The sequence below is a fragment of the Caloenas nicobarica genome, chromosome 1 (assembly GCF_036013445.1).
Source record: "Caloenas nicobarica isolate bCalNic1 chromosome 1, bCalNic1.hap1, whole genome shotgun sequence".
NCBI lineage: Eukaryota > Metazoa > Chordata > Aves > Columbiformes > Columbidae > Caloenas > Caloenas nicobarica.
Genome location: NC_088245.1, coordinates 25,066,448 through 25,080,337, shown reverse-complemented (window position 1 = coordinate 25,080,337; position 13,890 = coordinate 25,066,448). Strand labels below are relative to the sequence as shown.

Sequence of the window (13,890 nt, the reverse complement as noted above, 5' to 3'; positions counted from 1 at the left end):
CCAATGGAATTCCAAATGAAATTCTTTAGGACTCGAGTACTAATGTGCTCTCAATAACATCAATGTATTCTTATGCACGTTCACTCCCTGGTAGCCACTTAATTTGGTTTTATTAGACTACCAAATGAAGTTCCACAATTATAATAAATGCAATAATGGACACAGGTTCATGAAACACTAATTCATTCTGTGAGAAACTAATTCATTTTTTCTCTTTTCATGTAATTTTAAGCTCACATCCTCCAATTTTTTATTCAGCAATTATATTCGAATTTGAGTAACATATTATACTAATAAGATGGGAAAGGAAAATAAAGCACTACAACAGAAACTATTTGTTCCTATTTCACACATCCAGACACAAACATTTAATTTGTTTGTTAAATGCTGCACAAAACTGATTTCAATCACCTTGTTACTGCTATTTGTACCAGATACTTGTTTTCTTTGTATTTTAGGATTTTTCCTGGCCCCTTAATCAGTAAAAGCATTAGAAATAACATTAATTGGCAACACATACCTCAACACCCTGAAGTGGTTGTAGAGTCTATAGATTTGCTTTCCCTACTAAGGGCTGCACTGGAATCTCCATCCGTAATTCCAGAACCTTTTTTTTTTAACATGTATAGTAAAGGTACTCCAATCTAATGAATGGAATAATATTGCTCTACAAGGAAACTGAACTGGTACTTTTACTTCAAAAACTTTATTCAATATAGCTATGTTTTAAAAATTAAGCACAAACTTCACTGTTTTGCTGGTCAAAACTTCAGGTTTCAGCACTAGTTCTTTGTGCAAAAGGTACTATCTAGTTGTCCACTCTTTAATCAGGTCATGGCAGTATAAGGTTTCCAAAGATTAAAAGAGGCAAATATTATGCCCATTCTATTTTTTTTTCAAATGGGAATTTAACTTTGTATTTGGTCACACTTTGACTGGGAGAGTGGACCAGGTATCTCTAGAGGTCCATTTTAACCTAAATTATTTATGCCTTGCATCATCCTGAACACAGCAAAAAAGGGTCCAAGACATAATGTTGCCCCAAGATCCTATAGAATATTAAACTTAGGAGCTACATACAGCCTCCTAAGCAATTCACTTATCCACTGAGAGCTGAGAGAGGCAGCTTCCTACTAGGCTTGACAGCCACCTAAGCAGTGGCAATTAGTCAAACAGTCTGCTAATAAAGCATACGGCCTGCAAGATCAGTACACACACCACTCCAGAGTAAATGTAGAATGTATCATTTCTTGCCTAGATGTGAAACTCCATAGGGAAGCTTGGGATATTAAAATATAGGAGAAATATTAAATATCTAAGGACATTTTCCATTCAAAATCAGCTGGCTTCCTACAAGAATTTGTAGAATTTATCAAGGGTAATGATGGTGATTTTATAAATTCCTGCAATTATCTTTTTTTAAAGGTTATTACTGAGTTACTACTCATTAATGTTTTGTGGGGATTGTTTACAAAACAGGGCACCAGCTCTGTGTCCTTTGTGAGGCCCCCGCCTGCGAGCTCCAGCTCTACTTCCTTTATGCTGCCTCAAGACATATACTCAGGTCTCAGAAAGTCAACTCAGAATTTCTTCAACAGAAAAGGATTTTCATTAATTACAGAGTCAGTGTTGCAACCCCCAACACGGCGCTGAAGCGTGGCCCACTGACTTTTCAGCGTGCACAGACACATGGAGAGGTCCAGCAGCAGAGCTCAGACACGTCCAGAGCAGATCCCTTCACATCACCATCACAGCACTGCGACTGCTCCAGCCAGTCCCTCTTGTCACTTGTTATAGCTGAGCCACAGCAGGAACAATATAGCTGACACATTTCCTTTGATCTTGCCTGCTCTGGCTGGAAGACAAGACAGGACTACTCTCCTGCAAGCATGTATCTTACTCCATGTTTTCCAAGCCGTGAGTTTTGCTGAACCTGATGTTCGAGACTGGCATCAGGCAGCAAAAGACAACCTCAGGTCTGTATCTACAGTATTTTTGGTCAGTGAATCTATGTCATGTCTGCACTGAAAATAATAATATTATATAAATTAAACCATAAACAATTTAAATCACTCACAAATCTAACTTAAAAGCCAGGTCTAGAAGAGGCAGAGAAATTAAAGTATGAAATGAAACAAAAATGAAATTTCAAGTAGTATATTTGAGTTAATGAATAACTAAGGAAAAAACCCTCCTTATTCTGGCTGATTAGAAACTTTTATAGAATATTCAAACTTTTTTGCTCTTTAAGGGTGTTGTCTTCAGCCAAATGGAACAGTAATTCACAGTGTTCTGCATGTCTAGCCAAGGCGCCCTCTGAGTTGTCCTCTCTTGAGACCAATCAACAAAACCAGACTCTTACTCATAACATGTTCCCCTTTTCATATCTCCCTTTCCAATGCCAAATAATAAAAGGTTAAGCCAAAACAACTGAAAATAGGTAATGATCTCCCTAAGTGCTATTATAAGCAACATACAGTAACTCCTGCAAAACATGTGATCAAGGAAAAAAAACCAAACCAGTTAATTAAAAAATATAAACAATCTTCTCTGGTACTGTTCAAAAGAATTGCAGCAAATTTTAAGTGAAAGAGGGAAAAATCTATTTTAATCAACAATGCACACAAAGAAATGCCTAACTGTGAATATATTTCCACCTCTTCAGCAAAAGTTCTTAGGTAGGCACATAACAGCTCTGTTGAATACGAATGGACTTAAATATGAACATAACAGCATGAACATGAAAATGAACTAAACAAGTTTGGAGAATACAAAATCTTTTCCTATTCCAGACAAAATAGACACAGGACTTAGTACTCTCGGTAAACATTTAACTATAACTCAGCTGGCTCACAGACTGCTTTTTCTTATTCTTCTTGCCTCTAGATTCTTCATTGTGTAAGTCAAATCGATGAATTGGCCAAAATCACCATTTTCAAAGAGAAAGAGAGAAGTCGAGCACAACTTAGTGACATACGTAGTGACCCTCTGCCACAGCATCACCTGCGTGGCTGGGAGGAGGGAGCACAGTGGACTGGGAGAGAAAGACTTGGGGCAGTCAGTGGGGAGAAGGAGCCACCTGCGATGACTGACAACGCATGGCCTGGGCTCCTGAACTCAGGTGTCTCTGCTGACTCTATGTACAATACAATATGACATTCTAGTCCATATAAGGTGGGTGTTCACCACATTGAAAGTGAAAACCGACAGGAAACACTGGGTTTCGCTTAACAGGTATCGGAGCCTAGGTATTTGGTTACTCCCCATTGAAGAATTTAACTACGAAGAGGGAGCTTTGTTCTTCCTGAAAAGGATTGGATGGGAGAAGTGGGGGAAATAAAACACTCCTTTCTTTCATGTAACAGTGAAAGTAAACCACTTCCTCTGCCAGAAGCTCAGACACCACAACCAGCAGCAAAGAGGAAACTCGTTAGCTTGGGAGGAGAAATAACGGGCTTGCAGTGCCTTCACACTTATTTTTGATTCAAATACAACCCACGGCTATTCTGAGAAGTTACCTGGCTCTTCAGTAGGACGTAGGTAGGCTGATTCTTAAAATACTACCTGAATTCCACAATATTACAAAGGTAACTTAATACTACCTGCAATCTTGAATGTTAATTTATACATATTTCATAAAATACAACTTGAAAACTCTATATTTAGGGAAAAAAGAACATGAAAAGGTGCCTACAGCAGAGCCAGCACCTTGGAAGACCTGTTCTCGAATGCTGTGAGAGGTGGCTGAAAGGAGATGTTGGCCTTGCAAAGACCACACCGCAGTGGGGACACCACTCGTCCCCACTTCTCTTGAGAAGCAGCAGAGCAGCAGGTACTGCTGGCAAGTGCTTACAGCACATGTCAGCCTAAGTGTTCACCAAACTCTTTGAAAACCTCACTGATTAGGTTAGGATGTTAAGCAGACTTTGCCGTACACACCATGAACCTTAATACCAGAAGATGTGCAAGGACAATGAGCCAATGGCTGAATTTCACTATACTCGCACATTTTTTGACAATACAGTCTAGAAATTTATTGCTACACCTAAACCTATATTTAGGAAAGTTCTACCACTATAATCCTCCAACCAGAATCCGTATTTATTATTTGTTAATTATAAATTCAATATTCAAAACACACAAATTTTAATACCTACAAGTTATTTCTACTGGGTGGGGTTTCTAGAATACAGACTGTAAGAAGATCAAATGTAAGATTATAACAACTCTTAACTCTGAAATCTATTCTTTAAAAAAAAAGTAACCCTTGAAAGGATGGGAGTAACACAAATGAATTTGAGTAGCATAAGACTAGTTTGTATTCAAAGCTGAAATGACTTGCATAAGCACATCAGGAGAAATGTAGCATTATTATAGTAAACACAAAAGCTACCAAAGCCACGGATTAAGAGGAATTTTGTCAACTTTTAGGGTAATTATCAGCAGAACAACAATCATAATACTCAACATACAAGTGCCAGAAGTCTGGCAGAGCACAAACTATCGGCTCTTGCAGTAATGGATCTAAGTACTTGTTAGGAGTGTTTAACTCTGTTACAAAACTTCAGAAGATAATACTTGGCTTGAAATCATATTATCAAGCTTTGCATCTTGAACGTATGGTTTTTGAAACCTTGCACATTTATCCTTTCCTAATACAAGTTTAGCTAAAACGGGGTTCTTCTTGAACCTTCCTCTAGTGTATATAAATATGTCCTCACACAGAAATCTGGCCTGTAACTATGGGAATATTCCTACAGAACAGGGCACATCTGCTCTATTTTCTTTTTTTTTTTTTTAAGAAAAGAGCACTGAAGTGTTGAAGAAAAGTAAAAAATAAATACATATTTTTTCAAACAGACAAATGGATGTACTTCTATTTTGGGTACTTATTAACCTTTTACTATTTCCCTGTAACATAGATATTTAATCTAATGATAATATTTGCAATCAATGATTTTCAGAACCAATATATGGGTTAATCAAACCCATGCGCAAATATGATGGGTTGCCTCACTTTAAAAAACCACGATCTAAAATCAATTATCCAAAAGGTTCCCCACTGTGTATTAATTCAGAAGAGTCATTAGGTTGTTTAGGGTATTAAACACCATTCATACTATAACAGACCTTTGCCAAGTTGATTTTTTAAGTTTAAGACTGCTACATTTTAATGCACTAGAAAGCGCAACTCACTAACAGTCCATGCTTGGCTCACTCCCAAGAAACAATAATTTCCAACTAAGGGATCATAAACACCATGCAATCCAAATACAGCTGCACAGAACACTAGCAAGGCCATGCAGAGCTGACATACAGTCAGAAGGTTATTGAAGAATACACACGTGGAGTCATACAAAGAAGTCATCCAGGTTGGTGTAGTAATACTAGGTATTTGTGGAAGATTAAGAGGCAAACTTGGAACTTTTGGAAGAGCTACATTAGGAAGACTGTTGGTGATGCTCCTGTGAAGAAATAAACAATGTAGGAATACAATAAAAAATAGAATATTTAGAGGACAACGGGGGAGAACACCTGATTAGACAGAAAGCTACAGGCAGGTGCTTTGTTCAGAACTTGTAGAAAGCACTTACTTGACAGGTTGCCATGATTCTTGTTCAAGACCTCTGTGAATGGACTGGGCAATTGATGATTCCATGAGATCGATGTAGCGGATGACCATGGGAACAAAAATTTCTTGCAAGTGCTTGTGAAACTTTCCATTGCACAAAAATGCTTCAAAAACAAACAAAACACAAATAAAAATGTCAGGCCTTTCCCTACTTTGTTTTGCTATAGGAAAAAGTATCTCTTAAAATGTCTGAGTATACAAAAGCATTTTAAGAACAAGATCCAGCCTGTGTAGGAAACATGGTTCATAGAAGATAAATGAAGTCCTCCATGAGGACACTGCAGTATACTTCTAACTGTCACTTTTACAAAAGTAGGCACTTACTGAAGTACTTCGTTGAACCAGAATCCTGTTGCTTCTTCTTAAAATTAATAATATGCCTTGCTGAATCTAGGCCTTAGAAGTTTTGTTCAATACTTAGATACCAAGACAGAACAAAAAAAACCCCAACCAACCAAACCAAGAACCAGTATTTGAATGTCATTCAGTTATTTTTATTCTCCTTATGCTAAGCAGAATGAAGGTTACAATAAATAATTCCAGCCTCACTAGGCTATGTGCAAATATATAGAGGTATGCAGCATTTCCTCCAGATTGCTTAAAAGAAAAAGGCAATATGTGATATATGAGTGTTTGGAGGAATAGCAACAGTTTACCCATCTGCTCTGTGTCCTCAGGAGCTGGCAAAGTCCTGAATAATTGCCCATAGCTAGGCAGGACATTCTATGAGCTCTTGAATAGAAAACATCTTGGTATGCCTATGCATGTCCATACTTAAAAATCTCAAAGGACAGAGCTCACCACCAGAATCCTGGCTTTTCGCACTCCGACACATGCACAAAGCACATCCAGGCCCCAGGAACAAAAGTACCTCCCAGCCAGTCAGTGTCCATGAGAAACAGCCCCAGCAGCCACACTCGCCTCTCCTCTGCCCTCTCAACTGTCTCACAAAATTTTAAAGGATCCTAATTCTACACTTCGCTTACAGAAGTTTGCAAATTCTCTGGTGTGCTTACCTCTAACTTTACAGAAATTGTAGTTTTATAACCATTTAAACTAGTTGCCTAAAGTGCTTATGAAAGCCGACAACGTGTAATGCACGTAGTGTGTTCTCTTGCTTTTTTAAAGAAATGGAGTTTACTGGTGAGCATATTATAAGCATAAAGCATATTATTCAACGTAGCTATAAGCAGTATACAATCATCTGCTTTACATATGGGATTTACTGCATGAAAAAGTGTATACACAATGCAAACTGATCTTAAAACCTGAAAATGACTTTGCCACCACCACTGCCTGTCCCTGTGTTCCTTGAAATGTTCTCTTAGCAAATCCTAACTCTTGGCACCCTAATGTCCTATCCCACCAAGGGAGCATATCAGTTTCATGTTTTGAATGTGTCTGTGTTCACCCATTAATCCAGCACTATTTTTAGGACTATAATAATATTCCCATGTGTACAGGCAAGCTGAGCCATAGAGATAAATTCTCATTATTTCAGTAATCCTCCTTTTCTCCCACACGTCTTCTGTTGTTTCAAGTTCTTTTGTGGGTTTCTTCTCCCAGAAGAAAGAAGAAGAAGAAAATCTGGATACAGATTCCTGTATCCAGACTTCTCATTTGATTTGGATGGGTACCACAACTGCATTTTGAGGAGGCTTCCTCCTATTAAGAAAAGGCTGGATCATGGGGATCAAAACCCTGGAAGACACCTTATAAATTACAATCCCTCTTGTTCCACTACTAGTACAACTCCATGTATAATGTATAGAAATATTTTCTGTAACTTCCAGAAACTCTTTTGCCTTCCATTCCTGAATGGTGTCTACCACAATCTGAACCTGGGAGAAATGGAGACTATGGGGAAAATGTGTCATCAAGTTTCAGTTCCCTATTGCTACTTGTATTGCAAAGAAGTGCCTTTATGGCTGAATGTCTGGACATTAATATTATTATTTTTTTCTTGAATACAATGATCTGAAGGCAAGAACTACTCATAGAGTAATGGGAAATTATGTATCAATCACTTTTACCTAAGGAGACAATACTAATGCAATCTGGTTTCTAGTTTTGTTCACCTGCCTTGCTCTTTCTAAGAATTTTGAAACTTTTAGCTGATTTCAACCATATTACACACAGGGGTGGAGATATCAGATATACGTAGTTTCATGAAAACAGGCAGCTAGGTAGCAGGCAGAGATTATTAGGGTTTCCACTGAGAAAAAGGCAGCGGCATTGGCTCAGCTCTTATTAAACACTTGAGAATCCACCCTTGAGAGCACCTATAAGTCCATTACAAACACGCTCCATTATTTACACTGCTCACAGAACTACTTGTTAACAAGCTAGTTCTGGCATATTTATTTGTATATCAGGCACTTCAAAATAGTGCTATTTTTTCTATATTTACATATCTTAAAACTGCAGCATTTGTGATCAGCAATAATAACAACTGAGAAGGATTTGGATATTAACACAAATGTGTGGAAGCTTGCCCACACGCTGTGTGTTTCACAGTAAACAGCTGATGAACATTGCCTTTGAGAAACAAAAGGTGGCTGGTTAGGCTGATTTTTTGAAACAACTTTGAGCTTAAAAAACAACAAGAAGAATGCAACTATGTCAATTCAGTTAATTTTGCTGCTTTATAGTGAATCAGTGCAGGTCTGGCATTAGTCAGGCAACCACAGTTACTTAAAGGGATGAGCTTGTAGTTTACTGTTTTGAGCACGCTGCAGAAATGCTCTGCTGCAAGCCCTACCCTGGGAATTACAGTAATAAAGCCTCATGGGCAGGAGGGCGACTTATTATTCCGAAGTCAAAATGAAATTTAAAGAAGTCATAGCCAACAAAAGCTGCTCGATTTAAAAGCCAAATCATTCTCTTAAGATCCTGACAGTAGCCTTTTCAGAAAAGTGAAACCTTCCAAAATGATGCCAAGACTCTTACTCTGACTGTACCTCCACAGACATCCCTCTGTACATGGGCACACACCCAAGAGAGATCTCTCGGATCAACAACTCAGTAAGCATTCTGTTTTCCCATGGCTGAGGACATGGCAGCTCTGATCTATCCATCTGGAGATCTCCGTCAAGCATTACTGCAGGGCAGGGAAGCAACTCAGAGCACAGGGGTAAGTGATATAGCTGAGTATCATCGGCAGACTCATGGCACTCTACCCAATGATTAGAATTGATCTTGCCAAAAGGTACCACCTGTGCATCAAAGCAGATGGGAAACAAGAGATCCTTGAGGAAATGCCACACTTCAAATCCCTCAACTACCACTTGTCTTCAAAGCTATGTAGCTTAATTCTCCATTGTCTTGTCAATACAGACACCCCACACTCTCTTCATATGAGACATCTCATATTCACACATACAACAACAAAATGAAAGCAAATTAATGCATAGACAATATTAATGGAAAATAGATTACAGGAACAAAAACAAATCCCCAAGCGAAAAATTCTTGAAATACTGAAGTTCAAGAGGAAACATTCAATTTTTACATATTAGATAGCTGAAATATATTAAAATATGACAAGAAAAGACCAGAGGTGAAAAGTACAGTCTAATAATGCAGCACTGGAATGAGGTTTCTCCTCTAACAGTAGAAAAAGAATCTATTGTGACTGTGTACAACAGCAGCTGTGGGGCTTGTTTTACTTTTACTTATACAGGCACAGCTTGGGAGTTATCCTGGAGTCAGTGTGTTATGCTGCTCCCAAAAGCTTCTGCAGAATCAAAGGAAAGGAAGAATGACACAGGTTAACACGAGTCTCTTTTCCACTGATAAAATTAGCACTTTGCCAGACAGTCTATAATTATCCTGCTCTCTATAGGATTCTCAGGAAGGCGGCACTTGGATTTTCTGGCATATTTTAAAATCCAAAATAAAACTAGTAAATTTCAAGAAGGAAATTTCCTTGAGGCTCCATTTTGTATTCATAGCAGTTGAAAAACAGCAAATAAGAAAGTTTATATTTCCATTAATTTCCTGTTTATATTACATTCTGTCTCCACAGAGCATTTATTAATCAGGTACTTAAATTTTGGTGAAAATTGCAAGTGTCTCAGCTTATATATATAAATTTTTGCATATTTTCACATAGGAGACATGCTTTAAAGTGATTTTTAGAGATGTACTATGTGGAAGCAAGCTGAAAATTTATTTCATCTTTACAAAACAGAGTGACATGAACAGCTTATTGCACAATTTGCTTGTGTCTAAAACTCAAATTCAGTCAAAAAGGTTATTGGATATTCTGGTGAGCAATAATGCAACTTGAGTTAGCTCTCCATATGACTACCCAAAACATGGAGCTCTAATCTGAAGGCAGGTTATGATTTCAAAGCAACTCCTAACAGGACTGAGCAAAAATCTTGAGTCCCTGATCTAAGGACAAGTTCCCACTACAATTAATGAGGATGTTTGACGAGAGGTATCAGTGTGGGTATGAAGCCTGCCCTGATTACCTTAAATCCAATTTGTTTTCTACGTCATCTCCACCCTGTAGTTTAAGATAGAGGCTATGGTGTTATGTATAAATTCTAGTACATAAGTGGTACACAGGCTGTGACAACGCAGGAAGGCGATATTGCCTTTGGTGGTGGTTGAGACTCCGCTACCAGCAACAGCGATAGTGGAAAAAACATATCAGAGAATTCCTGTTTGAAATCAATAGCCATAGTTTTTTTAAATCAGCTTCATCAGACTGTCTACAGGTGAGCCCTGGCTGAGTTATAGCAGGTACACAGACATTTCATTAAATAATACTTGATGGAAAAAAAAAGATTATGAGTTAACTTTATAACACTTCTAGTTTTGACTGATTCATGCCACTGTAGTAATGCAATAATGCTGAGCAACAGCACAGTACATAGTGTCAGTAAGTGATACTTGGAAAGAAAACTTGGCAAGAAAAGGAGCAGAATATTGAATATACAATTGAAAACCTCTAAAATAAACCAAATATATAAACAAACACTTTATGTAACTAGGCATATGCCACTAAAAGATATCTCTGACACTGTCTTAAGCAAAGAGGAACTAATAAATGTCTGTCTTGAGGCACTAATCACCTGATTAATCTGAATAATTAAACAACTACAGAAAGTAAATTGCCCTCTAGAGCAGGCCCCTTCATAACAGAATTTATAAGCTCTGTGGACAAAAAGTAACACGGTTATTACAGAAAACAAGACACAATCCTGGAACAACCATGTCCTGCCTCCCTCTATGAGTATGCAATTCTGGAAAAAATAATTTCTCTGTCAAAAAGAGATATTTGGTACTGTTATTGCTGTACAATCTGCAAAGCTTTACACAGTCAGGCATAATTGTGTATGAACAATAGAAACTTCGGAGATCATTAAAATGTGTACTATAAAAGCAGCTACAATATTTTTTTCAAACCTTTACATTTTGAAAAATCACAACAAATTTATCTACAATCTATTACTCATTTCCACAGTAAATGTCATTTTTTAAATCACTTTTTGTTATTTGTTAGCTCTTGTCAGAAAAGCTGAAATATTTTATATTAGGAATATATTCCTGCTCTATAAGAAGATTATACTCCTCCATTCATTGTTTTAAGTAGTTCTTCAGTTAGACTTAACAAGAAAGCAATCAGTGATGAACTGACTGATGAACTCTTAATTATTGTGGAATAAGGTCAGAAAAAAATGAAGAAGCTTAAAGTGATTCAAAACAGAGTCCTTCATAATAGAAATGTGAATCTTCAATCAGGACTCCCCTTTCCTCCCCCCTTTCACTTCATGAAAAGTTATATGCTGTATTGGAAAATGCACTTTTTCTCATTGTTAAATTAATATTGGCTTTGAAGTATTCGGCTTGAATCTTGTACCATGTTTTGTGTACTACGTAAAATGACACATTTGACATTATTTGAATAGCAAAGACCATGCATTTTCATTATCTCACAGTCTTTCTAACATTATATTTTAGTGACATAGTCATAAAAATAGTCTTACATGAAAGTTTTCTTTAATGCTGTAAATGTGAGATTGTTTCTTTATTGTTAGAAGTTTCTTCATGTCAGGTTTACATGAAAACTGACTCCTGCATCGAAGATTTAGAGCTCATTTAAAGCTCTTGAGACAGAATAACACGCAGGTGTCAGTCGTCCAAATTTCACTGAAGATTAACCTAATATGCAATGTGGTGACCTAACAGTTCTTCATTTGAAAGAAATCTGAAAAGTAATCTCTGATATAGCTGGAGAGTGAGAATAACCCAGTGGGATTTCCACCTCTTCATTTCCTAATGAGTTTTTTGATAATGAGAGGTGACTTTGCCAGTCACTGTGGGCTCTATTATGGCTAATTTACTCCACTTCACTCTCCTTGTTAATTATTAACACTAGCCTTTTTATCCTCATGAGACCACATTCCAGTTTTTCCCTTTTTAAATTTTTTTTCTAAATCTATCTTTACGAAGGTGATAGTTTTCAGGAAAAGGTTTTCACTTAGGGTAAAGCCAGAATCATTTATTTCATTTTGGAAGACTGTAAAGTTGATTGTATAAGCATAGGGAGCAGTTTCTAATGGCTTTAATGCACTTGCAAGGTGAAAAGCCTGTTAATTAAAGAATAAGCCCTGAGGTATGTTCCACTTGGGAATCAGTTCTTGGTAGAATGGTCACTTGCCACTTGCTAACATATCCACCGATTAAAAGGTGACTAATATCCACAGTTGCTTTCCAATAGTTCTGGGGAAAAAAAAGCATATAATTTTCCAGATGGCTTTCACTTGCCAGAAACTGTCATTTACTGTATCTATTACCATTAGGGAATTACTGAAATTGGTATACAGGTGTGAGATTTCATACAACAGTCGTTTTGTATCCTTCAGTTAAGGTTTCACAATTCTTCCAGTAATTGCTTTGACATGAAAGTTTTCATAAAATGTCTTTCCTAAGGTTGTTTTAATCACTTGGTGTTATCATCCATTTAATCTTTTAAGGAAAGAAAAATCAGTAGCCTACCAGCAACCTTTTGCACCTTAGGACAACCCTTCTTTGTTTCTATCACTTCTTTCGGGTTGGAACCAAAGTGCAAAGGAACATAAATGACACAATAATGTAGTTAAAACTGGTGCCGCAAATCATTCTTGTAAGACTGCTGTAAAATACCTCCACAGCTTTCAGAAAGCAAATAATTCTTTTAAGTGCACATCACAACTACAGACGTGCTTCCTAAACTGAAAATGTAAGATGGTAGGAAAGACACCTGAATACAGGCTTCAGATTTTTTAATCTGGATTTTAGATGATCGGACACCCAGTTAATGTAATGCAGAATCTACCTTGCAGGAGTCTAACTCTTGTGAGATTTGCACCAAGATCAAATATTTCCTACACCCTTCTGAGCAGCCTTCTAAATTGAGATTAAATTACCACCATCATGGCAATTTTTATATGTTTCTGTATTTGCAGTTTGTCCAACACAACATTCATGTATATTTTCAAAACAAACTAAGGGAAACATTAACAGAAACATTTTCTTCCACTAGGATAAGACGTGAAAAAAGAAATTATCAGGAACACAGCATTTCATGTATTGCAGAATGTCAGGGTATGGAAACACAATTAATGAAAACAGATCTCTAAGACTGGATGTTCATGTTCTTCCACTCTATCCTAGAGTACATCTCATGTGGTGCAATAACAGTGACTTTCAACAATCCTGTTTAAGATTCAGCTTTAGTTTAGCAGGCCTGTCCATTTGCCCCTTTTCCTCCATGAAGCTCATCATCCACTGTGTCGCAGTTAATTGAACACTTGCTGGTTGCTCCATTTCATGATATGGAGCTGTGGCCGACAGGTACTATACTGAGATGACCTATGTATTTCAATAAACACTTGGCAGCTAAGGTTAACAATTATACAATGATAAATAATATAGGTTACAATGTGTGTAACCTTGGAGAAAAGCTCTTGAATACTATTTTCCATCAGTCAAGCAGTTTCCATACACGGAGCTAAAATTCTTAAAAGTTATTGAACTTCCACAGAAATGAAATAAATTTTACAAGGAGACTTAAAAATGTTTTCTTGTATTTATTAAAAAACATCAAATTTTGGAATAACTTAAATCATTCAATAAAAATTGCATTTAGATCTCTGAAATGATAAAAAAACCCAGTAGATAATTTTCTAATTTTCTAAAAATAGAACAAGAGTAAACATACAAAACATATTATTTTTTCTTTATGATGCCTTAAAATGTTAGGT

The 13,890-nt window shown here is 36.9% G+C and overlaps 1 protein-coding gene across 1 annotated transcript in view; it reads right to left on the bottom strand.

Moving 5' to 3' along the window:
* CADPS2 (calcium dependent secretion activator 2) overlaps positions 1–13,890 on the bottom strand; it is a 308,472-nt gene that overhangs the window by 51,632 nt on the left and 242,950 nt on the right. The window contains exon 19 of the mRNA XM_065627091.1: positions 5,595–5,736. Coding sequence (XP_065483163.1) covers positions 5,595–5,736 — 142 coding nt within the window. The remainder of the gene's footprint in view (positions 1–5,594; positions 5,737–13,890) is intronic.